At 30.0% G+C, this 24599-nt stretch overlaps 2 protein-coding genes across 4 annotated transcripts in view; one reads left to right on the top strand and one right to left on the bottom strand.

Annotated features, from left to right (window-relative positions):
- LOC130664425 (uncharacterized) overlaps positions 1-24599 on the bottom strand; it is a 94109-nt gene that overhangs the window by 65099 nt on the left and 4411 nt on the right. Inside the window, exons 3-4 of the mRNA XM_057464286.1 lie at positions 16442-16710; positions 16176-16355 (exon numbers count right to left, since the gene is read on the bottom strand). Of these exons, the coding sequence (XP_057320269.1) occupies positions 16176-16355; positions 16442-16710 (449 nt within the window). The remainder of the gene's footprint in view (positions 1-16175; positions 16356-16441; positions 16711-24599) is intronic.
- LOC130664426 (uncharacterized) lies at positions 411-16171 on the top strand. 3 transcript variants are annotated; one of them, XM_057464288.1, is made up of 4 exons: positions 433-953; positions 1582-3241; positions 15104-15485; positions 15566-16171. In XM_057464288.1, exons 1-4 carry the CDS (start codon positions 932-934, stop codon positions 15692-15694), a joined length of 2193 nt encoding a protein of 730 aa, XP_057320271.1. In that variant the 5' UTR covers positions 433-931; the 3' UTR covers positions 15695-16171. The 3 variants fall into 3 exon arrangements, with proteins under 3 accessions (XP_057320272.1, XP_057320270.1, XP_057320271.1); XM_057464287.1 differs by having other exon boundaries at positions 432-3241; XM_057464289.1 differs by lacking the exons at positions 15104-15485; positions 15566-16171 and adding an exon at positions 14805-15094 and having other exon boundaries at positions 411-3241.

Raw genomic sequence — 24599 nt, forward strand, 5'->3', positions numbered from 1 at the left:
GAAAATGATTAAGAATAAACATTTTTCGTAGAAAATGCAATGATATCTAATCATAAAAATATTTTATCGGAAAGATACTTCGACCCAGGAGATTTTGTTGTGGAGAGATTTTGTCTACCCAAAATGCAGAGCTGGGAAATTGAACCAAATTTAATCTAAACAGATCCAATCTTTTTTCCCGAGATATTGAATTAATTTTAGTTGTGATGTATACTTAAAACGGTCCTTTTGCTTTATAAGAGATATGAAAAAATGTGTTGATTTATCATACTTTAATAACACTGGAATTCGTTTCAATACCATTTATAAAAATGCAAACGGATCAACAATGGTTCAGTTCAAATTCAAGCTGGTCAGCAAATTATATAAACAATTTTAAATTCAATTCGAAAGGTTAAATTTGAGCCACTGAGTAGATCAAAGAAATATGTGTAAAAATAACCTTGACAGGCCCTGTATCTGTTTGTCACGTGGAGAATAGAGTAGGACTCGAGTGAACTTGAAAAATAACGGGCCTCACAGTCAGTAACAAGTAATTCATTCAACTGATCATATGTGTTGGTATTTTCTAACCATAATGGCTGCCGTGATCCATGCGCAGTATCGATCATATTTTAGTTGATTTCTAACTTGTGCCGTTACACATATTCGAACATGTTTGAACTATTAATTTGGTCGCAGCAGTGGCAGGTTTGCAACTCAATTTGGCTTATAAAAAAATCCAGTTATTTTTCAAATTCTTTACGTTTAATGAAGTAGACAAAGCGTTGAATGTGTATGTTGTTTTTAAGAGGCTATCAGTTTAAATTTTTCGTTTTAATGATGTTTTATGTGCAAGTTTAATGTGTAGATAAAAATGAAAAAGGAAATTGTACATATTTTTCAGTATAATCGTCTAATTTATAATTAAATGGATTAACTTAATTATCACATGTCGGTGAAAGCAGTTTACAGTAAGTTGAGGATAGTGACAGTACCAAGTGCAATGACTGAAAAATATAAATATTGAGCTAAATAAAGCAATTTGGATAGATTGACTATAAATTTTTTTTAATGTTAATAAAAATTAAAATATCAATTATTTTGTAAATTGAAGTCTCACAAGTGAATAAAACTATTTAATTGATATTTGAATATCGTAAGATAAAAATACCTAAAGTGATTCAACAATTGTTTTTTCAATATGTTTTTATATAATGTTTTTGACGAGTTCATTCCAGAAATGTATTTCGAAGATGAGAAACACATGCTACTACTATTATAAACTAGTGAGATAATCCACTACTAAAATAAATGCATGAAAACAGGGTTGTTCATTGTTTTTTTAGGAATTCGGTGAATAATAAATTACCGTAAAATATAATAGTGTTGTTTCCATAAATTAAAAGATTTTTTTTACACTGTGAAAAGAAGGCTAACATATGTGATAAGTGTAAATTCTAAATTTTGAATTAGTAACGAAAATGACTGTAGAAATTACAGAATTATCTTGGTATTCCAAACTATATAACTATCTAAAAAATCGTAACCGTATCGAACCTGAAAAAGTAAAATTACCTGACTGTGATTTTTTTATTGTAGGACCTCGACGTGTACTTCGAATATTGAGGCCAGTTCAAAAAAGTAGCGAATTTTATGATTTATCTGCGGATAAATTTGAATCTATTAATGAAAACTTCATTTCAAAATGGATAGAAAAACCTCATTCATCTAATAACTGCAGATGTTCATTTCGCCGATCTTTTGGTCTCAATAACACTAAAAAAAATATATTTTCTACTGAAATAAATCACATTAAGGCTAATTTTCAAGAACACGAGATAAGAGGACCAAGTGTTAATGAATCAGAAAACAAAGACATTGTAAATGTAAATTGTCTTGAAAAACCGATGTCATCAGAGCCGACAAGTAAAAAAGAAATCGGTAAAATTACAAAAAAAAGTTATTTGGAGAGCCATCAAAATGATATTCCTACAGTCAGATGTGAAATTGTTAAAGATTTAGAAGAATACATTGATATAATACTGAAAGATGTTCTTGAGCATACAATGAAAGGCATGAGTAGTGCTGATCAAACGGTTTCTAGTAAAAAATATCTTAATAATGAGAATAAATATATTCGTACAATATCGGGTGATACAAGAACTAATGATAAGTCAATAATTAGTCCTTTGGATATAAGATTTGAATTTCCTATTGATAAATACAACAGTGGATATTGTGTTACAAATATTGATAAATCTGAGCTTAATAGTTATGTAAATCAAGCATTTATTTCATCGGCAAATGATCCCCATAAATTCGATTTTGATTTGAGAAAACCATTCAACGATAAAGATCTTGATATAATAGATTGTACGGATTCTGGCGTTAATAGTGTTGAAACAATGGAATTATCTATTGAATCAGATTTTAGTCTTGAAAAATCGATAATGCATATAATAGAAGATAAATTTAGTCAAGCGCAGATGTTGTCAAATCTAGATGATAAAAATACTACGAGCCTTACTAAAGAAGATAAAAAAAATACAGATACCATAAAACATGGCCAACAAGTGGTAGCAAGTCAAAATGAAAATAAGAATGACATCTCTGTAGGTAAAGAAATCGTAGAATGTAAAATTAATTCAATTGTTGAAATCGATGAAAAATTATATTCTGATTTAACTTCATTAGTTGCCGAAAATAAAATCGATCAAATGAGATCAGTTGTAGACAATAATTATTTTGAAGTGCCATTAAGAGAAAATCCAATCGAAAAAGTAAGTTCAATAGCCCTTTTATATGAAAAAGTTACTGCTAAATTAGGGAATACTAGTAAAAATAGTGACAATAAAAAAAAAAGTAAAGTATTAAATGATGGAAGTAAAAAAAAATTAAAACTGAAAATTATAGAAATGGAAAATTATAAGACAATACATAGGGGCTCGAAAGAAGCTGCTGAGAGTCACAAGGAGTCGATGACAGCGTCAGATATCATTCAAAGAATTCGAAAACCCATAATTGTATTTCTCCATGGATTCGGATCATCTGCAGAAATTTTCAAAAATCAACTTCAATTTTTTTCGAATATGGGTTATCCTTGCATTGCTCCCGATATGTTAGGTCATGGTATGAGTTCCACTCCAGATAAAATGCGTGATTATCATTTCGAGAAATTATTGAACGACTTGGAAGAAATTCTTCATCACTATGTTTTCAAACCTGGACAAAAATGCATTTTAGTAGCTCACAACTACGGGTAATATTACATTTTATTAATTTTAATCATACAACAATTTTAACAGCATTTTTTAGGATATATTGTTATATTGTCAAGTTCGTTCTAGTTAATTTTAGAAAGTATTCATTTTTAAGTAGATTTTTTAGAAAACATTAGTTATATTATATATTAGCTATAAAGCTGAATGGGTTTTTTTATCATTCAGACTTTTCAAATGTACTTTTAGCACAGAAATTTAGATACTGACAATTTCCGCAATTCTAGTTTTCCTATGTAACAATTTATGGTATGGAGAATTCAAATATCTAAGATTCCATGTAAATAATATGTACACGGAAAGAAAATTATGGGAAGTTTTGCTATGCATTATGGGAATGGTTCCCATAATGGTATGGGAATAGTACTTATACTACTATAGGGATGGTTCCCATATATTATGGGAACCATCCCCATAATAGTATGAGAATAGTTTCCATACCATTGTGGGAATGGTTCCCATAATGATATGGAAATGGTTCCCATAATATTATGGGAACCATTCCCATAATGGTATGGGAACCATCCCTATAATATCACAAAATTTTTTTTTTGCACAATAGTGTAGAAATTTCCCAAAATTTGGATTTTCTTGAATGTTTTGTGCTGACAAAAAATTCTTGTTAAAAATTTTAATGTTTTTTTGTCAAATACGATTTTTTTTTTCAATGTTTGAATTTTTGTTTTTATGTTTAATAATATTTCTGTGTATTGTAGAAGTGATTACCACACTTCTTTAAATTAATTTTTTCATGATAATATGGGAACCATTCCCATAATATTATAGGAATGGTTCCTATAATAGTATGGGAACTATTCCCATAATAGTATGGGAACTATTCCCATAATATTATGGGAATGATTCCCATAATGGTATACGAACCATTCCACTTTCATTATGGGAATCATTCCCATAATATTATGGGAATAGTTCCCATACTATTATAGGAACCATTCCCATAATATTATGGGAATGGTTCCTATAATTTATGGGAATGGTTCCTATAAATTATAGGAACCGCGCTTCAAAAAAGGCTTCTTACATATTTTTCGTAAATCCAACCATTTAAGTGATATCAAAGCTCAAAGTTGATTTATTTGAAAAATAATGTTTTTCGATTAAAATTCTATAACTCTTCAGCAAAGAAATAAATACCTAGGCTCTTAACAATTCTTGTCGGAAATTTACCGCTCTACAAAAAAGGTCGCCAAGTTTTTTTTGATAAACTCAACCGTTTAAGAGATATTTAAGCTCTAAGTTGAAAAAAAAACTTTCACAAACCAACTCAAAATTTCGCTGTGATGATATAAAAAATTACTTATATTCGAAGCGCAAACATCTCTTGAACGGTTAGGCTTATCAAAAAAATCTAAGAGACCATTTTTGTAGAGTAATAAATTTCCGAGAAAAAACTGTTAAGACCCTAGGTATTTTCTCTCTTTGCTGAGGAATTATAGAATTTTAATCGAAAAACAATGGTCCTTCCCCAAGGCTCAGATTAACAATGTGAGACTATTGGGCCAAGCTTCAGCCGAACCTTGGGCCAACGGTCAGCGGCCAAGGCTCGATTTAACATAAATCAAAACATATACCATTGATCACTACCCGACGCTCCGTTTAATTTAATAAAATCATTGGACCAAGCCTCAGCCGAGGCTTGGGCCAATGTTCAGCTGCTGAAGCTTGGCAAGTGACAATAGTGCTAAGGCTCGGCCTATAATCAGCCTTCGCGATTCCTACCTGGGTATGACCTTATTCTCCTGTATAAGGGAACTCGACCAATCCTCCTTGTCCGGCTTATCAGGTAAAGGAGCAACTGGGTTCCGAAATAACTAAAATATCATTCTTTTTATAAGAGTATTATTATATTGATTTGATTAATGTTCTGACTATCTGACAAACGTAGACGACTGAAATGTATGTATATTAGGGTGGTCCTTATTTTGGAAATTTTCGAATTTTTATGCTCCCAGAGGCTTATGTGGTTCGAAATAAATAAAAAAAAAATATCCTCCAAGTTTCAGATCTCTATTTCAATTTTAACCCGTGCCGCACAGCGATGTAAGTTTCCCATTTGAATAACACGAGGTTTTTGACATCGAACAATTAATTTTTTATCACGGTCGAAGTAATTGTTCAAGAAATTTGAAACTCAGTAGACTTTATCCTTATAATAAGAGCTGCTCTTCAAAATTTTTACAGATTTGTAGCTACTATATAATTTGGGAGACACAGTAAGATAAAAAAAAAGGAAAAAATTATTTTTTTTATTTTTATCGAAAATTTTTTCAAATAACATATCAAATCACTCTGCATCCTTATCAGAAGTTCTTACTTTTTTTCATTCTCGCACCTAAGTGGGTAAACGGTATTTCTTTGTTGCACTAATACAGTAATCAGGAACTTTGCATTAGTGTGCAGTAAAGTGTTCTGAAAAAGATCTTTTGAATTTATTACGATCACCTCACAAACGGTTTCAATTACGACAGAAAAAATTCCCTTAAAGTATGAGCTCTTAATTCCAACGGGACCACGTGCTGCAGATTTTGTTTTTGTGATTTTTTAAGTTTATAATATTAATTTATAGAAGAGATCTATTTTATTAATAATTTATTATAGTTAGAAAATTGTAAATAAAAATTTGGAAAATCCAAAAGTGTACGACTCATAATACTCATTTATTATGAAATAATAAAATAATAATATAAAAATGGCGGGAAGCACGAATAAATTTAAATTATATACAATTTTTTTTCATTAAAATTTGTTGTTTTTTTTTTTTTTTTTCAATTACATTAGTATTTTTAACTTCCCGCTAAGAAAATCGACGATTTTCGAAAAATTAGGAAGTTATTGTTTTCACCCCGATTTACGAAAATCGAAATTTCAACAGATGTCGACGTGTTGAGGTCCTAGAAAGCTATTCTGACTATTTTTCGAATGATGTCCGAGTGTCTGTATGTATGTATATATATGTGTGTGTGTGTGTGTGTGTGTGTGTGTGTGTGTGTGTGTGTGTGTGTGTGTGTGCAGTGATCGGCAAAATAAAAATTTTAGATTTTTAATTACTCGTTATTTAAAAAATTAATAATATTGTTCATTATTTTTTTTGATACTTTAGTAATCAGTAATTTCAGCGTCAATATTGAGAATTATTTGGATATTTAATACTGGGATTCTATGAATTATTCATTGTTAGAAAATTAGTAATTGTATTTTTCTAAATCCTAATTATTGCCATAATTAGTAATTAAATTATTGTAATTACTAATTATTAGAATAATTATTAATTTAACTGTGTCAATTATCAATTATTCGAATAATTAGTAATTTATATGTTTAAATTATCAATTATTTGAATAATTAGAAATTTATATATTTAAATTATCAATTATTAAACTAATTAGTAATATATATATTAAAATTACTAATTACTAATTAATAATGGAATTACTCCAATTCAAGGGTTCTATTTAAAATTTTTTAATGAAGATAAACTATTCAGGCCTCAACTTCGTTGTTTAAATTTAGTGGAAACCATTTAAATATAGTGGAAACCTAAACATGCAAACCTCTCAATAAGACAATTTATAGATAAATTGAGAAAAATATAGATAGCCCGAATTGGGAATCGAACCCAGACCAATTCGGTATCGCGCCGAGTGCTCTACCAGTTGAGCTATCCGGCCCTATACTATATTCCGTTCAATTTGATCTATAACTTATTGAGCCACACCGTCCTTCGTACGGTAATACACCATTTAAATATAGTGGAAACCTAAACATGCAAACCTCTCAATAAGGAAACCTAATCAGCTCTTAAGCTCAAAAAACGACGTCGAATGCCGTTTTGCAAATCAAAATCGGTTGATTCGTTCGTGAGATATCGAAAACCAAAAAATCGAAAAAATTAAAAAACAAGCGTTTCATAGAATAACTTAGAGACTTTACGTCTAATCGATTTTGCTCTCATCAGAACATTTTTAGGCTTCAAAAAACTGCATCGATTGCCGTCTTAAACATTGAAATCCAACCACGCGTTTTAAAGTTATGGCATTTCAAAAATTTCAAAAAAAAACGTTTTTTCAAGATAACTTTGAAATTTTGAGACTTATCGACTTTGTTTTTCTTACAACATTTTAAGTGCTCAAAAACCCGCGTTGATTGCCGTCTTGAACGTCGAAATCGAACAACGCGTTCAAAAGTTATGGGTTTTTAAATATTTAAAAAAAAAGTTTTTTTATCATAACTTTGAAATTTTAAGACTTTTCGATTTTGGTTCTTTACAACATTTTTAGTACTCAAAAGATTACGTCTAATGACTTTTCGAAAATTAGAATTGGTCAATTTGTTTGTAAGATATTGTTGTTGCGAAAGTTCACAAAAAAATTATTGAGCTCGAAGAGCTCAAAAATCTTCGATTTCAACGTGTTAAGCTCGCAGAGCGGGAAGTTGTCAGGGTGGCCTGCAGGGTCAACCTCTTTTCGAATATTTTTGAAAGGGAAAATGAAGGAATTTGGGGATCGGGTTTTTTTTTTTTACTTTATTAAGTGTTCATTACTACCCGGGAAAAAATAAATTAGATCTCCATAGATACGCGTAGATCTACGTTGATGAAAAAAATGGCGCGTGGAGGTATACGTAGATCTCCTTAGATCTACTTAGATGAACGTTGATCTACGTATATTACGAACTCCTATAACCAAGAAAAATTTTTGGATCTTTGTAGATCTACTTACATCGTGCTTAATAATAAATATATAGATATGTAGCGTACTTTAGTTAGCGCCAAAATTTAGATCTACGAAGATCTAATTTATTTTTTCCCGGGTACTATTATTATTGAAGGTTATTACCGTCAATTTTTATTGAAAAATATTTATATATGAAAAAGTTATAAACTATCTCGTGGAAAATTTTTTCCTCCATGATTGCATCGATTACTTAAAAACAGATCATCTGAAATTACAAATTTTAATTGCTTCTTTTAATCTGTATGGATGTAGTTATCGTTGTACGAACAGGATTTTAAAAGTTTCGATTTTTAAGGTTTTTTAAATCAGGTTGAAACAAAAAAAAAATACCAATCAGTCTCCGCTGAAATGGACGGTAGATTTCATTTTTTCTTTCAATTATTCTAGGTAACTATATTGTATGAATTTGCTCAACTTCATCCTAAGTATGTATTAATTTTTCGTAAAAGGAAAACTTATCGGTTGAAAGGAAGTGACTAAGCTAACAATTTCAGTAATTATATTGAAAATTCCAATGACTTATCAGTCAAATTAAAGAAAATTTCATGAGCTCTAACATGAATCTTCCAAAATTTTACTATCACCTCTCATTTAAAAGTTATTCAGTCCTTAAACCACCAAACTTACTTCATTTTTCGATTTTGAAAATTTAAAATGGCCACTGTTTCTAAACTATTCGACCGATTTCTCTGATCTTCGATCTCATCTGAAGTATTATCTCAAGCAAAAAATGTAATGAATATTCTTTTAATATATTAGAAAATTTATAGGAGATAAGGTATCAATATTTATATTTTATCACACATGGATAGGGGAGACCGACGTGAGTTGTGACATCGCCGATTTTTTGGAACCTATTAATTGTTAGCGAATTTGTAATAGTACGCGTTTGCTAGCTCGAGACTTGAACTAACAAATATGCGCTATTGCGAGCTCGCTATCAGTTAATAGGTTCCAAAAAATCTCTGTCACAATTCACTTCGGTCTCCCCTACAATAAAATAAAAAAAAACGACCCCCAAATTCCATCATTTTCCCTGTTAAAAAAATCAGCTTCCGGAAATCATCTTTTTTTCAGCCATCTCAGTCGTATTTTCCCTTAATTGTCATACTTATAGTAATTTATCTTTAAAAAAAAAGAATTTCAGTCAAAATAAAAACTTATCAATCGTTTTTTTTTTAATTTAAATTTCACATGTTATTTACAAGACTCTTTAAATAAAAAAAAGTATGCATTTTGTTTGAGTATTTATCATTTTTTTTTTAATTTAAATTTTTTCTTCAAATTATTTATTTTTTTACTGCAGATTTCATTGTGAATACAAAACAAATGAAGTTTAATAGTCTGTTTATTCGTCATAGCCATGCTTTTTTCAATTTTATCTTAATTATTGTCAAACTTTCGGTCCTAGTATGATAACAAATTGTATACGCACCTAGTGAGGAAAATAGGACATCTCAACCCGCGCAGTATTATCACCCGAGCGGTATTGTCTCGCCTTCAGCTCGGGTGACAATACCGCGCGGGTTGAAATATCCCACTTTCCTCCCTAGATGCGTAACATACTATGAATGCAGTCGCATTATCTGAAACAAAAATATTTTTTCGCTTCGAGGACTGTCGAACGATATTGAAATTTGTCTGTAAACATTTTTAAAACGATTTTAAAAAAAAAATACATTTTTACGAAATTTTTGGGGTACCCCATTTTGCCCCTCTCTCCCCTATGTCATTTCAGGATAATCAAATTGATTGAGAATCATTGAATAAGAATTTTTACAATGTAATTTTACGAATAAATACTAGGGTCTTCGATAATTATAAAAATAATTTTTCTAATTATTCGAATAATTAATAATTGAAAAAAATAATTAACTAATTATTCGAATAATCAATAATTGAAAAAAATAATTAACTAATTTTTTGAACAATCAGTAATTAAATCAATTAATTATGTAATTATACAAATAATTGATAATTGAAATGAATAATTTCCTAACTAAATGAAAAATCAATAATATGCAGGAGCAAAATATAAATTGCTAGGATATTCAGAAATTATTTCATCTGTATCATAAGTTATCAAAATATTGGATAGTAATCGAATATAAATTTTCAAATTTTTGATAATTACAAATTTCTTAGCGCCTAATTATTGAGTATCTTAATAATGAGTAATATTGACTTGAAAATTATCAAATTTTCAAACATAGAGTAATTAGTGGTAATTAAATTACCGAAAATATCGATAACGCCGATCCCTGTGTGTGTGTGTATGTGTGTGTGTGTGTGTGTGTGTGTGTGTGTGTGTGTGTGTGTGTGTGTGTGTGTGTGTGTGTGTGTGTGTATGTGTGTGACCGGTCTATAACTTTTTAACTAATGAACCGATTTGGATGGTTAAGGCGGCAATCGAAAGAGCTTGTTGGCCATCAACTTTTCTAAAAATTTCAGATCATTTGATCGAGTAGACTCGAAAATATTAGCGAATTACGGAAAAAAAAAATTTTTTTTTTTTAGTTTTTTATTGATTTCTCAGAAACGACTCAAACCATCGACTTCAAAATCTAATCAGCTCTAGAACTCAATAAAACACGTCGATTGTCGCCTCAACCATCAAAATCGGATAATTCGCTCGAGAGATATCGCGGAAGAAAGAAATGCCAAAAAACGGTTTTTTGCGAATATCTTTGAAACGACTCAACCAAACAATTTCAAAATATGATCAGCTCTAGAACTCAATAAAACACGTCGATTGCCGCCTCAACCATCGAAATCGATCAATTCATTCGTGATTTATCATGCGAGAAAGAAATGCTAAAAACGTTTTTTTTCGAAAACAATGGGATACAAAAGTATTTTCGACCTCGAAGGGCTCGAAAATGTATTCACAACAATGTTTCCGAGCTCAAGGAGCTCCTTGAGCTCGAAAATAGCGGGAAGTTTTGGGGCTGGCCCGCAGGGTCAACCGATAGACAGATTTTTTTTATAATTATGAAAGAACCTACTCAAAATATCTCGATTAATAACAAAAACAAAAAAAATGAAAAAAAATTGAAATGAAAAAATTCAAGCTTACCAATTAGCAAAAAAAAAAAACAGCTGTACTAGGACGGTAATTCGTAAGCGCCCCTGGTGGGATAAATGTACATATAATGTATCGATATATCACCATTCATGTTAATTTTACATAGATATATGTATTGGCAGGGTGTGGAGTATAGGGTGGGGACAATCGAATCGATTGTAGCGCCTGCAGTGGACGAAATACGCGTTAAATCGCACTTGTCTTGTGAATAGTTAAATGAAAGCAATGTTAAAAAATAAGGACAAGTAGTTGTTGTGTTGTTAATTGCAAAAATACTGACAGAAATAGTAATTGAAAGTTTTATACATTTCCATCCATGATATTCATCTTTGGCTAAAAATTATTACGGGGAATTTTTTAAATTACAAATTTTTAACCCAAAGTATTTTTAATTGTTGAGTTTTAAAATTTAAAATTACGAATAATTTAAATCACTTCAATTTCTTTACTTAATGCAAATTAATATTTTTAACTTTGAAAAAATTATAATTATAATTATTTTAACTCATTTGTTATTATGACTATTATTGTTGTTATTATTATTATTACAAGCTAACCTTATGTCGTTCAAAATATTATTTATTTTGTATTTATCAAAATTTTTTATACTTATTTTTTTCAGTACAATCTACTCTATATTTTTCCACCTTTCAAATGTGGTATCACACATATATTTCGCAATCTTTAAAAATTTTAATTATTTGTTCATAAAAACTTTCCGTATTCTCTCTGTGCTTTTTGAGGATGATTTAATGCGGTCGACAGATGTCGTTTTCGTCGCGCACCTTGCCAATATAGATATAGTTATACAGCCTTTTCTTCTATTTTATTAATTGTAATTAAAAGACACTGAGTTACCTAGCCATTCGCAATAGGGGACCTACAAATCTATCAAAGAATTAAAAAAAAAAAATTTTGATTCAATTACTGGATTTTTTCGCAAGTTATCATGTATACGGGTTTCAGACTTGACGGACAGGAAATTTTTTAAAACTATTTTGATGTTTTTTCCGTTTTTATTGAACTAAATAAATTTTTTAAAAGTATGAAACTAATGTCCATTAAATTATCTTCAAAATAGTATGCAAAATATCTTGATTCCGTGAACTAACAAGGGTATAATAATTGAGATGGTTGCCGAAGTGAGGCGAAAAACATTTGTCGATCGTAAAGCACTCTCTGATGCTTCGCATCATGAGTCGTGCAAAAAAATATTTCTTGGAAAAATCACAAAAAAAAAATCGGTCTATCGGTTGACCCATTGGCCCAGCCCTAAAACTTTCCGCTATTTTCGAGCTCTTTGAGCTCGAAAACATTGTTGTGAATACATTATAATATATATACACATACATATATAAATTTTTTAACGAGTGGTATTTCTGAATCCAACTCAACCAATTATTATGATAGTTTATGACAAAATTCCTTGAAAAATCGACCATGAGGACAAATACAATAGTTAGATTTTTAAAAAATCTACCTACAAATTTGTAGCAGCTAAATAGACCGATCTAAGAATATTTATTGGTCAAATTAAGTCAAAAAATTATAAAAAGAAAAAAAAAATTTTCGAATTAAGAAAAATAATAGAACGAAACGTTTGTCCACCATCGGATTGGTCTCAAAACTTTGTCAATTCATTCGTTATTTTAAGAATTTTTTCAAAAAAATCGAGGGGGACATATATTCTGAAAAAACATTTTTTTTTTGCTCGAAACTTAAATTCAACAGTAAAGAGATTGATTAAAAATAAAAACGTATTTTTTTCTTGAAAGAATGTTTCAAAATGAAGATTTTGACAAAAAAACGACCCGATTGATGTCTTTTTTGCGAAATTATAAGCAACGAATTAAAAAAACCTCGAATTTTGAAAAAAAAAGGTATCTCAGAAACAAGTGGTCGGAAAAATTTGACAAAATTCATGAAAGTGTTTTTTATCAGTCTCAAAAACATAAACTTTTCAATAACTCTGGAGGGGGTGACTTAAAAAAGTAGCCGATTTGGTATGAAACGCCCCATAAATGCAAAATAATAATCAAATAAATTATATTTATTTAATTAATAAATATTACGAGAACGTAACAATGTATATATAGCATGTATGTGGCATTTGCCACATTCCTCGATCGATAATTAATTCGACAGTCTCCGTAGTTGAATCGATCATTGTCAGCTTTTCTCTGGATTTTCTTTCGTATTTATATTCATACAAGAAATATCAATATGATTAATGAGCGTCTATCAGTCTGCATGAGCTAACACATTCTTACTTTTGTACATATTTTTCTGTATTTGATCACATAATTGTTTTTACTGCGTTGTTACGTTGTCGTTTGTTAAATAAAACATTATGTAATTCAATCCCTGGCGTATCCAATATTACGGTAGAATTAAGGTAAGTTACCGTAAATTATAGTACTAGGCTAATATACCGTAACCTACTGTTCTACCGTAACCCTACCGTAATGCTACCGTAGTTAGACTTTACCATAGTTATTATAAATTCTACTCCATCGATTATAATAGTTAACTTTTATACTTGAAATTTTTTAATACTTTCCAAAGCACCCTGGTTAAAAATACTGATCGAAAAGAATTCAGAAGCGGCCACTTCATGCAAACTTTATATCTATATATACGAACAAAAGAATTGAAATTATTAAAAACAATTCGAATTTCATCATTCTTAATTCTTTTCAATCAGTATTTTTAGCCAGGGCGTGTTCTATTGTTGCGACCAAATCTAAATTATATAACTTAGATGCAATGATATTTATTATTATAATTTCAAACCAATTCATTCAGATTCAATCCGAATTAATTTTTTAAATTGTTTTGAAACAATTTTAATCGACAAATAGTAAACTTATTTCACGAGACAAAAATCTTCAGATTTTTTTTCTTTTAACGAGTCTACGGGCCGTGAAAATTTTTTTTCAGCTAAACTAATTGAAACTAGAGACTTAAAGCTTTTAGATGCTCTTTCAAAATTTCGATACGATTTTTTTCACTAAGTTACAACCTTGTACAAATCACTAAAAAAATTTAAAACTTTATTCTGTTTCTTTAATTTTATGCATGAATGTATATTTCTTAGAATATTCTTAGAATAGCAAAATATATCTTAGAATATATTAAATAATATATGTATTAAAATATTAAAAAAATATTTCAAATGTAATAGATAAATTTAATTATGAAAATCTAAAAAATATATTTTTAATTTAATCAACAACAGGAAAAAAAATTATATTTTATTTATATAATTTTTTTTTTGTGTTGTTGATTAAATTGAAAATAAATTTTTCATATTTTTATAATTGTTTTATTCATATCTAAATATGTATATTTGAAATATATTTTTTATATTATAGATATAATTTTATCTAGACATTTATATATAATTTTATATTATTATATAAAAAATTTGTTTCCCGGGACTACGGAAATTTCCCCGTAACACCACCGTAACTTACTGTGGTTTTACCGCAACGTATGACAATTCTACCGTAAAATTACGGTAGTGATACAGTAAGATTACGGTAGAGCTACCTTAAGTTCCGATATAACTACCGTAAGTTACGGTACAACTACCGTAGTATACTGCCGTAAACCTACTGTAATATTAGATCCGCCAGGAATTGGTGGACTTTAATGATTCTATACTAAAAAATAGATGAAATGTAAGTAAAACCTCTTTTCCAGAAACTTAATTGGCCAGAAACAGCATAGAAATAGACGCAATTTAGATAACAACGGACATTAAAATAAATTTATGGAAAAGGACTTACGCGCGCTTGCGCGAAACATGTTTTCTAATAGTAATGTAACATTAAGCTTGAGTTTCATGAAAATTTCATATTATCTTATTCCCATAAACAATTTACAATCAAATTTTCAAAAAAATTGATCCAACCTTTCTGATAAGTACTCACTCCAAAATTAAACTGAATAAAAGATGCAAGGAGTAAATAGTTTACAATTATATATATGATTGATTCCAGGTGTAGTTTTGCAACAGCTTTGGCAAGTAAATACACACATCAAATTCACCAGCTAGTTCTTATATCAGGTGGTGGACCAATTCCATTAGTGTCACCAACGAAAGAAGGCGCAGGTCATTGCTGTTTAAGAATAATTTTATCTCCACTTTTAATGTGTGGTTTACGCCGAAATATATTATATGCAGCAAGAGGTCGACAGCATCCTTATTGTGGCTCTGAACAAAAAAAACAATGGCCTCCTCATATGAAATATATCTTGAACGGTATGTCATGGCCAGAAGGTGATTATCTTTTTCACAGAAGAATATGTATTCCAACTCTACTTATACATGGACTTAAAGACAACAATGTGTCACTTGTACAAGAATGTCAGATGGAAAGAGTAAGTTCTAATTTACAATATTAATGAATAAAAAAAACTTTAAAAAATGCTTAATTCTTAATAAAAATATTACATTTTAGACAATACTGAAAGCTTATCTTGAAGCTATTCCCATGGCTGGACATATACCTATGATAGATACTCCTGAAGAAATTAACCACATGATAAATTGCTTTATAAATTTGTGGAGTAAAAAGAGAAAAGAGTGACTGCGGGAAATAAATTACGTTTAATTTCAATAAGTGGCATTCACTACACATCTCTAACTGCTTCAATTGATAGTTTATATTTGAGAAATGACTATCAATTTAAAAAGTATTTTTTCAAAATAAATCGAAAATTAATTTCACTGTAAAACCAAACGATGATAATAGGGAAAAGACCGAGTTATTATCGTAGAAAATCATCAAGCTGAATTATTTGTATTTATGCAAACAAATCAAAATTTTATAAGATTGGTAGAGTTAACTAATTGTCGTTCAATCTCTCTGTATTGCTTTGTTAATAAGTCTTTCATGAAATTCATCAAAGTTACCTGATTATGCGATTTGTAAGATCTACCAAAGCTAAATTATAATGTTATTTTATTTATCTTACTGTAACGAATAATTTATGAGAATTCAAAATAATCTTTATCTACATTTACATTTTTTCAATACATAAAAATAAATTAGTTAGTTGTTTGAAAACCTTTGATTAAGTGGATTTTCTGGTGATTTCATCCATTCTTTTTTCAATATTTGTTTTAGTTGACTAAGTCTTAACGTCGGATTTTGTTCTTTAATTATTGGCATCATCTGTTCTTCAAAACTAGCATAAGCCGCTTTCATTCGTCTTTCTGGATGACGATCGATTTCTGGATCTTTCATACTGCAAAAAAATATGAATAAGTCGGTGAACTTTTAAATTATAAAAAAAAAAAAAAAAAAAAAAAAATTAGAAAAAAAATTAATAACCTTAATAATGAAAGAGCTTCGTCTATTCCATGAGCTGATTCTCCTTCTAAAACGATCCTATTAAGGTTTTCTTCAATTGGTTTTTCTACTTCCTTTTTCTTTAGCGCAACTTGATTTCGCTTTTCGGTTTCTGACATGATTTCTGCTCTAGTTATTTTTGAATTAAGTTGTTTGCCTCCAATTTTTATAGCAGCTAACTCTTTTTCTAGAAGAGCTTTGGCCTCAGCTTTTTTTTCAAGTTGTTGCAGTCGCTTCTTTTCCATCTCTTCCTAAATTTTGTAAATATATGCAAAATAAGTATTATGTAATTTTTTGTCAACTTTTTGCTCAAAAACAAAAATATCCGAAGGAAAGCTATTGATTCCAAACTGATCGCCGAAAATCAAGTTCTCAATAAATATCAACACTTCGAAATGGAAATGTACTATTTTGACTATTTATAAAATTATGTTCGAGTGTGTGTAAATAGGGGATTCCACGCCAAATTATATACTATTTACACTTGCCTCTCCAATTTTTTTTGAAATATTTTCTGAATCAAAGCGTTAAATAAAAACTGAACAACAGTTGACCCGGCGAGTTAGCCCCAAAACTTCCCGCTGTTTCCAAACTCCTAGAGCTCGAAAACATTATTGTGAATAAATTTTCGAGCTCTTTAAGCTCAAAAAAAGTTATGAATTGCATTGAACTACAAAAATTAAAAAAATCTTAAGTAGTTAATAACATGAATCTTTCAATTTTCGTGTGCGATTATTTTAGAAAAAACTTATAGATTTGGGCAGAACTAAATGTAAATAATTCTGATAAAAAGTGAAAGAAGTGTTAAATTAGATCATAACCTCGAAATTTGAAATATCCGAAAAGTTTCGAGAACAGTACTTTCTTTAATGTTTTGTTGACGACAGAATCTAAACTAACGAACCGATTGTTATAAATTATGCAGTAATTAAGAGACCGTGAAGGCAAGGATCTGGTATAATTTTTGAAACGTTTAGTACACTGTGTCTAGGGAAAATTGTTATTTTTTTAATTTTTCGGCATCAACATCTTTCGAACGAATCAACTGCTTTCGAAGTTGAATACGGCTATCAACGCATTTTATCATTCTAAAAGATATTCGAAAACAATCGTTTGTTAACGTTTCTACCTCTAACAATATCTTTTCAATTTTAACAATGATCGAACGTATCAATCCAGAACTATTAAAAAAAAAATCGGTCTATAGGTTAACCCTGCGGGCCAGCCCCAAAACTTCCCGCTGTTTTCGAACTCGTTGAGCTCGAAAACATTATTGTAAATACATTTTCGAGCTCGATAATACTTTTGTATGCCATTGTCTTAAAAAAAAACCATTTTTTAGCATTTCTTTCTCCCATGATATCTCTAGAACGAATTAACCGATTTTGATGGTTGAGGCGGCAATCGACGTGTTTTATCAAGTTCTAAAGCTGATTAAATTTTTAAATTGATTTATTGAGTCGTTTTTGAGAAATTTCAAAAAAACCAAAAAAAATTTTTTTTTGAATTCTTTCGTCAACGGTTTCTCTTGAACGAATGAACCGATTTCGATGGTAGAAGTAGCATTCGACGCGGCTTATAAAGTTTTAGACCTGATTAGATTTTGGAATCAATCCATCGAGCAAAATAAAAGTTATCCAAATAAAACATTTTTGAAAAAATTTTATTTTTGAAATATCTCCGAACGCACCCTACCGATTAAGCTCAAATTTTTACAGCTTCAAGATATTAACAAGCCGCGTCAAATGACACCTCAAAGATCGAAATCGGTTCAAGAGTTATGAATATTTACAAACATACGTCCGTACGTAAACACACACATACACTCGGACATCATCGTGAAATTAGTCAGGATAGCTTCCTAGATAGAACCTCAAAACGACAAAATCTGATAGAAATTCGGTTTTTGCAAATCGGACCGAAATCAATAACTTCCCGAATTTTTGAAAATTTTCAATTTTCTTAGAGGGAAGTTAAAAAAAAATTTTTCACCGATACTTTCTAGGACGATATTTTTCAAACGAATGAACCGATTGGAATGGTTTTTGCGGCAATCAACGCGTGTTATTAAGTTCTACAGCTAATTAGATTTTGGAATTGATTCACCAAGTCGTCCCTGAGAAATTTCCGAATCTCTCTAAAAAAAAAATCTGGGCACCGGTTGGCCCTGCAGATCAGCCCCAAAACTTCCCACTGTTTTCGAGCTCTTCAAGACACACATACATACACACACACTCAGACATCATCCTGAAAACGGTCAGAATAGCTTTTATAGGACCTCAAAACGACGACATTTTTAGAAATCGGGGTCAAAACAATAGCTTCTCAAATTTTTGGAAATAATCGATTTTCTTAACGGGAAGTTAAAAGGAAAATTTTTACTAACATCCCGCTAAAAACTCGGTAATATACCCGACTAGAAATTTCGGTTCGTAGTTTATTAGCTCCAGATTAGGCATACCGCATTCCGAGTTCGCGCCAAATGAAGGAACCACATAAGGCTCGCATCACTAAAATAACGCACGTCCGAAACCCTGCATAATTAGGAAAGCTGAATTCGGCACGAATTCAGAAACCGAAGTCGCCCCGAAAAACCGTGTATCTGTGAAAAATGATTATACATAGAAATTAGCAACATATGGTCATGTATGACTGTGATGATATAATTTTGTATAACTAAATTGAAAAAAAAAAAGAAAAAAAATTTTTTTTTTATCGTTTAAAATTATTTTTGCAAAGCAGTGTATCATCAAACATTCCAATTTAATATTACTTATTTTCCAATCAAATTAGAAATTTTTAATTCAAGGAAAAACGCGAAACTTCTTAATGACCGATGTTGTGGGGTTCGAACCCGGGACCGTACGCACGAAAGATCGACGCTCAAACTACTACGCTACTCTACCGATTGTGGCTCCTAAGTTTAGTTTTGGTATTAAAATATTATTTGGTACCAGCCAGGAATTCCAAAGATATACCTAACTTAGGCAATGACGAAGACTTTCCTAATAATAGCCAAATTTGGCATACCTAATTTTAGCACGCCTTCGTTCATCCCAATCCGATTTTAGTCAGAAATTTCAAAGATTCACTGAAAGGTCTAAATTTTGCTTGCCGTATTTTGGTTTTTATTATGAGGCCGGAATAAGGTCCGAATCAGGCTTGTCGTATTCCGGAAAGATTTGTTCGGTCCAAATTTGTCTTTCGTCAAGCCTAACTGAAATTTCTAGTCGGGATATATATAAGTTATTGTTTTCACTCTGATTTTCAAAAATCGAGTTTTCATCAAATGTCGGCTTTGAAGGTCCAAAGATGCTAATCTGACATTTTCAAGGAGATGTGTGTGTGCGTGTGTGAGGGGGGGGGGTGTAAATCACTCATATCTTTTGCACGACTCATGATGCGAAGCATCAGAGTGTGCTTTACGATCGAAAAATTTTTTTCACCTCACTTCGGCAACTATTTCATTTATTATACTTTTGTTAGTTCACGGAATTAAGATATTTTGCATACTATTTTGAAGATAATTTAATGGAGATTAATTCCATACTTTTCAAAAATTTATTTAGTTCAATAGAAACGGAAAAAACATGAAAATAGTTTAAAAAAATTTCCTGTCCGTCAAGTCGGAAACTCGCATACATTGTAACTTGCGAAAAAATCCAGTGATTGAATCAAATTTTTTTTTTTTAAATTCTTTGAAAGATTTATAGGTCTCCTATTGCGAATGGCTAGGTAACTCAGTGCCGTTTAATTACAAATAATAAAATAAAAAAAGGCTATATTTGGGGCATTCCACGCCAAATCAACCACTTTTGAATTCGACCCCTTAAATTTGGCTGAAAATTTTTTCTCTTTTTCTACCCTATCAAAAACGTTTCCCATAATTTTTTCAAATTTTTTCACCCAACCGAAAAAAAGTTATAAATTTTTGAAAAAAATGGCTTTTTTTTATTTTAAATAGCTATAACTTTTTCAAAATTCGACTAATTGGAACGTTTTTTTTTTCAAAATTTTTGTTTTTAAATGTACTTTTTGAAAAAAAAAAAAAAAAAAAATTATTGCAACCTATTTTCATTGTTTTTTTGTAGATTTTTAGAAAAAATCAAAAATTTTTCGATGTTTACCATTTTTGATTTAAAATTTTTTTTTTTTATATGAAACTTTGACATTTTCTGCAGATCCTCAAATTTTTTCAGAGTGATGTTTTTTCGATTTATATTTTTTTTTTCCAATTGAAAAAAAAAATTATTTACAACTAGCCTTATTTCTCATAACACCATGCTTAAAATTTTTGAGAGTGCTCAAAAAATTTTCAAATTTGGAAAAAAAAATAAAAACAATAAATTTAAATGGTAATGTTCGAAATAATTTGAATTTTGTTCGAAAAATCAAGTTTAAAAATAGAAGGACCTTCTGAATAATTTTTGTGTATTTTTTTCTGAAAACTACATTTAAAAATGAAGAAAATGAAAAAAAAAAGTTTTCGTTTGGGCCATTTTTGGACAAATGCTGGCAATTCAAAAAAATTCCTTCTACACTCATTGTTTTATGGTTAAAAGAATTTTTTTTTTAATTGCCAGCATCTGTCAAAAAATGGCCAAAACGAAAACTTTTTTTTTTCATTTTCTTCGTTTCTAAATGTAGTTTTCAGAAAAAAATACACAAAAATTATTCAGAAGGTCCTTCTATTTTTAAACTTGATTTTTCGAACAAAATTCAAATTATTTCGAACATTACCATTTAAATTTATTGTTTTTATTTTTTTTTCCAAATTTGAAAATTTTTTGAGCACTCTCAAAAATTTTAAGCATGGTGTTATGAGAAATAAGGCTAGTTGTAAATAATTTTTTTTTTCAATTGGAAAAAAAAAATATAAATCGAAAAAACATCACTCTGAAAAAATTTGAGGATCTGCAGAAAATGTCAAAGTTTCATATAAAAAAAAAAAATTTTTAATCAAAAATGGTAAACATCGAAAAATTTTTGATTTTTTCTAAAAATCTACAAAAAAACAATGAAAATAGGTTGCAATATTTTTTTTGTATTTTTTTTCAAAAAGTACATTTAAAAACAAAAATTTTGAAAAAAAAAAACGTTCCAATCATTCGAATTTTGAAAAAGTTATAGCTATTTAAACCAAAAAAAGCCTTTTTTTTTCAAAAATTTATAACTTTTTTTCGGTTGGGTGAAAAAATTTGAAAAAATTATGAGAAACGTTTTTGATAGGGTAGAAAAAGAGAAAAAATTTTCAGCCAAATTAAAGGGGTCGAATTCAAAAGTGGTTGATTTGGCGTGGAATGCCCCATATATATATATATATGTATACATGTGAAAATTAACATGGATGGTGATATATCTATACGTACATTTATTCCACCAGGGGCGCTTGCGCATTACCGTCTTAGTACAGCTGTTTTTTTTATTTTTATTATTGCTAATTGGTAAGCCTGAATTTTTTCAATTCAATTTAAAAAAATTTTTTTTTTAATTCACATATATTTTTTTTGTTATTAATCGAAATATTTTGAGTAAGTTCTTTTATAATTATTAAAAAAATACTAATATAATAAAAAAAAAACAAAAACAACAACAAATTTTAATGAATGAAAATTGTATATATTTTAAATTTATTCGTGTTTCTCGCCATTTTTTATTATTATTTCATAATAAATGAGCATTATGAGTCGTGCACTTTTGGATTTTTCAAATTTTTATTAAATTAAGCGATCTAGACGGTTCTTGCGGTATTCGAAAGAGCCTGTTTAAACTTAAATTTCGGAAAAATTTGAATTTATTTAAGAGGGGGTCAGGGTCTCGCACCTTTGACAAATTGATTTTTTTAATTTTTATTTTCTTATAGTTAAATATTTCAGAATATATTTCCAAAAATTCAAGTCAATCAGAGCAACCCTTGCCTCACTCTCCCCTAAGTTAAAAAAAAAATTTTTTTTGATCAAGTTTTCAAGGAGGCCTTCTTGCCCCAGGGGGAATTCTCGCCCCCTCCTCCCTTAAATTGAAAAAAAAAGAAAAAAAAATTTCCACTTTTTTCTTCTAAAACTTCAATGGCGTTATTCTCAAAACTATACTTTTTCAAAGTCCATGATCACTGCCATTTAAAAACTACGTGACCGATTTATTTCTAACTTGGTACATACTTTCTACATATATAATACCTCCTCCCAACGATAAGTGAGATTTTTTTTTTTTTACATCGGAAGGGTTTCGACCACCTAAAATGTAAAAATGGAAACAAAAATTATCAGAGATAGTTGGGGGGAGGATTTGATGATACTTTAACTAAATTTTAAGGGTACTCGACTTCAGATAATTTTTAGCTGAGATACAGTGATTACCGCAAATTGTCTTTTTTCAAAGACGTTCTTAGGAAAGCTTTGTCGACGGCTTGTTTGCGGATATTTACGCGTGAAAATTTCAGGGAAGGTACTTGAAATGACACTTAACAATGACAAAAGGTTTAAATTAATTTACTCTAATTAAGTAGTTGAAAAAAATTCCAATTAAAGTGTTTTTTTTTTTTTTTCACGCTTCAGACCCTGATTCATTCCTTAATCGAATGGATTCTGAAATATTTAAGAAATATGAAAAAAGACATTTTTTTTCATTTATCTTGAATATTATGAAATTTAAGTTAGAAATTTCTACTAAAATTGTTTAAGATGGTTACATGATTCAGCAAAATATTACAAAAAGTTTGGAAAATCTAAAAGTGCATGCCTTGAGCATTCTTGTAAATGATACTCAAGTGAATTGAAAGTTGATTACATATACAACAATTTTTCATTGAAAACCTTTATACTCCCTGATAGCCGTCTAAACCGCAAGTTAACTTTAAGCTACAGCCGTATCCTGAAGTCAACTTAAAGAAAAGTGTTGGCGAGCAAGCAGTTACCTTTAAGTTGACAGTAAATTGTCTGTAAACTTGAATTCAATTTGACTACAAGTGTCACTGTCAAACAATGACGTTAAGTTGATTAAAAATTTCACTTCAAATTGACGGCAAGTTTTTCTGTCAAATTACATTCAGATGACGGCAGTTGATTTGCATCAACTTGCACGCAAAAATTATTCAGGCAAGTCTTGCCAGAAACTTGTCGTTAAGTTAGCCGAAAATATTTCACTGCAGAACTTGTGGAGCAGAGTGTGCCCTGATAGCCAGAGTTTCGGATCAGAAAGTTGACGTACCTGAGTTGCGACGAAACTTGGCGACAATCTACTGCCACAATCTCCCTGATAGCCAAGTTGGTGAGAAACTGGCGTCAAACTGACAGCTGCAACTAGACGCCAAGTTGGCCGAAAAAGTTGTTATTTCCAAAGTTGATAGACACTTCTGAGAAAGTTGGTAGCAAAAGATGAAAATCCAATAAGTTGACGGTCTCTTTCTGAGAAAGTTGGTGGCCGAAAGTTGGCAATTCATGAGTTGACGGAAAGTTGCCTTCAATTTTCTAAGAAACCTGCCTTCGAATTGCGGCTCTTCAAGGGCGCCAACTTTCCCAGAAAGTTGGCAGTAACCTGTAGCCAAAAGTTGCAAAAGCTAGAGTTGTCGACAACTTGTCTTCAAGTTACCCTAATAGCCACTTTGCATTGAAATTGACGGTAATTTGATGTTGAAATTACCTGAAATCTGCTGCCCGAGTTTGCAGACAATTTCACAGCAAAAGTTGAAAATAAAAATTTGCGGTTGATTTTTCTTCAATTTAAAGGTAAACTTTTACAAAAAAAAAAAACAGTCAGTAATGTTCATTCTTACCATTTCAGAAGGTAAGCAAATTTATACATGAAATTGTCTACAATTTGAGGGTAAAAATATACTCAACAAATTTTCAAATCAAATTAACGATAAATTGACATCAAATTTGCCTGAAAAGTAACGACAACTTGTTTCTTGTCAACTTTTGAAGTGAATTTGCATTATAATTCGGGCAGTAAATTTACGTCAAATTCAATAGCAAGTTACATACAAATTGTAGTAAAAAAAGGAAAAATCCGAAGTTGACGGAAATTTGACAAAAAATTTAACGAAACATTTGTACAGCAAACTTTTGCTCAAGCAAACTGTGCTATTAGGGTAGTCGCAAACTAATGAATACTAACTTTTTGACGAGCAACTCGTGCTATC

The sequence above is a fragment of the Microplitis mediator genome, chromosome 3 (genome assembly GCF_029852145.1).
Source record: "Microplitis mediator isolate UGA2020A chromosome 3, iyMicMedi2.1, whole genome shotgun sequence".
Lineage (NCBI taxonomy): Eukaryota > Metazoa > Arthropoda > Insecta > Hymenoptera > Braconidae > Microplitis > Microplitis mediator.

Coding starts and splice junctions, on each gene's coding strand:
- LOC130664426 (XM_057464287.1), top strand. CDS start 1,464: ATGACTGTAGAAATTACAGAATTATCTTGGTATTCCAAACTATATAAC. Junction 3,242..15,103: donor TTAGTAGCTCACAACTACGG/GTAATATTACAT, acceptor GATTGATTCCAG/GTGTAGTTTTGCAACAGCTT. Junction 15,486..15,565: donor AAGAATGTCAGATGGAAAGA/GTAAGTTCTAAT, acceptor ATTACATTTTAG/ACAATACTGAAAGCTTATCT.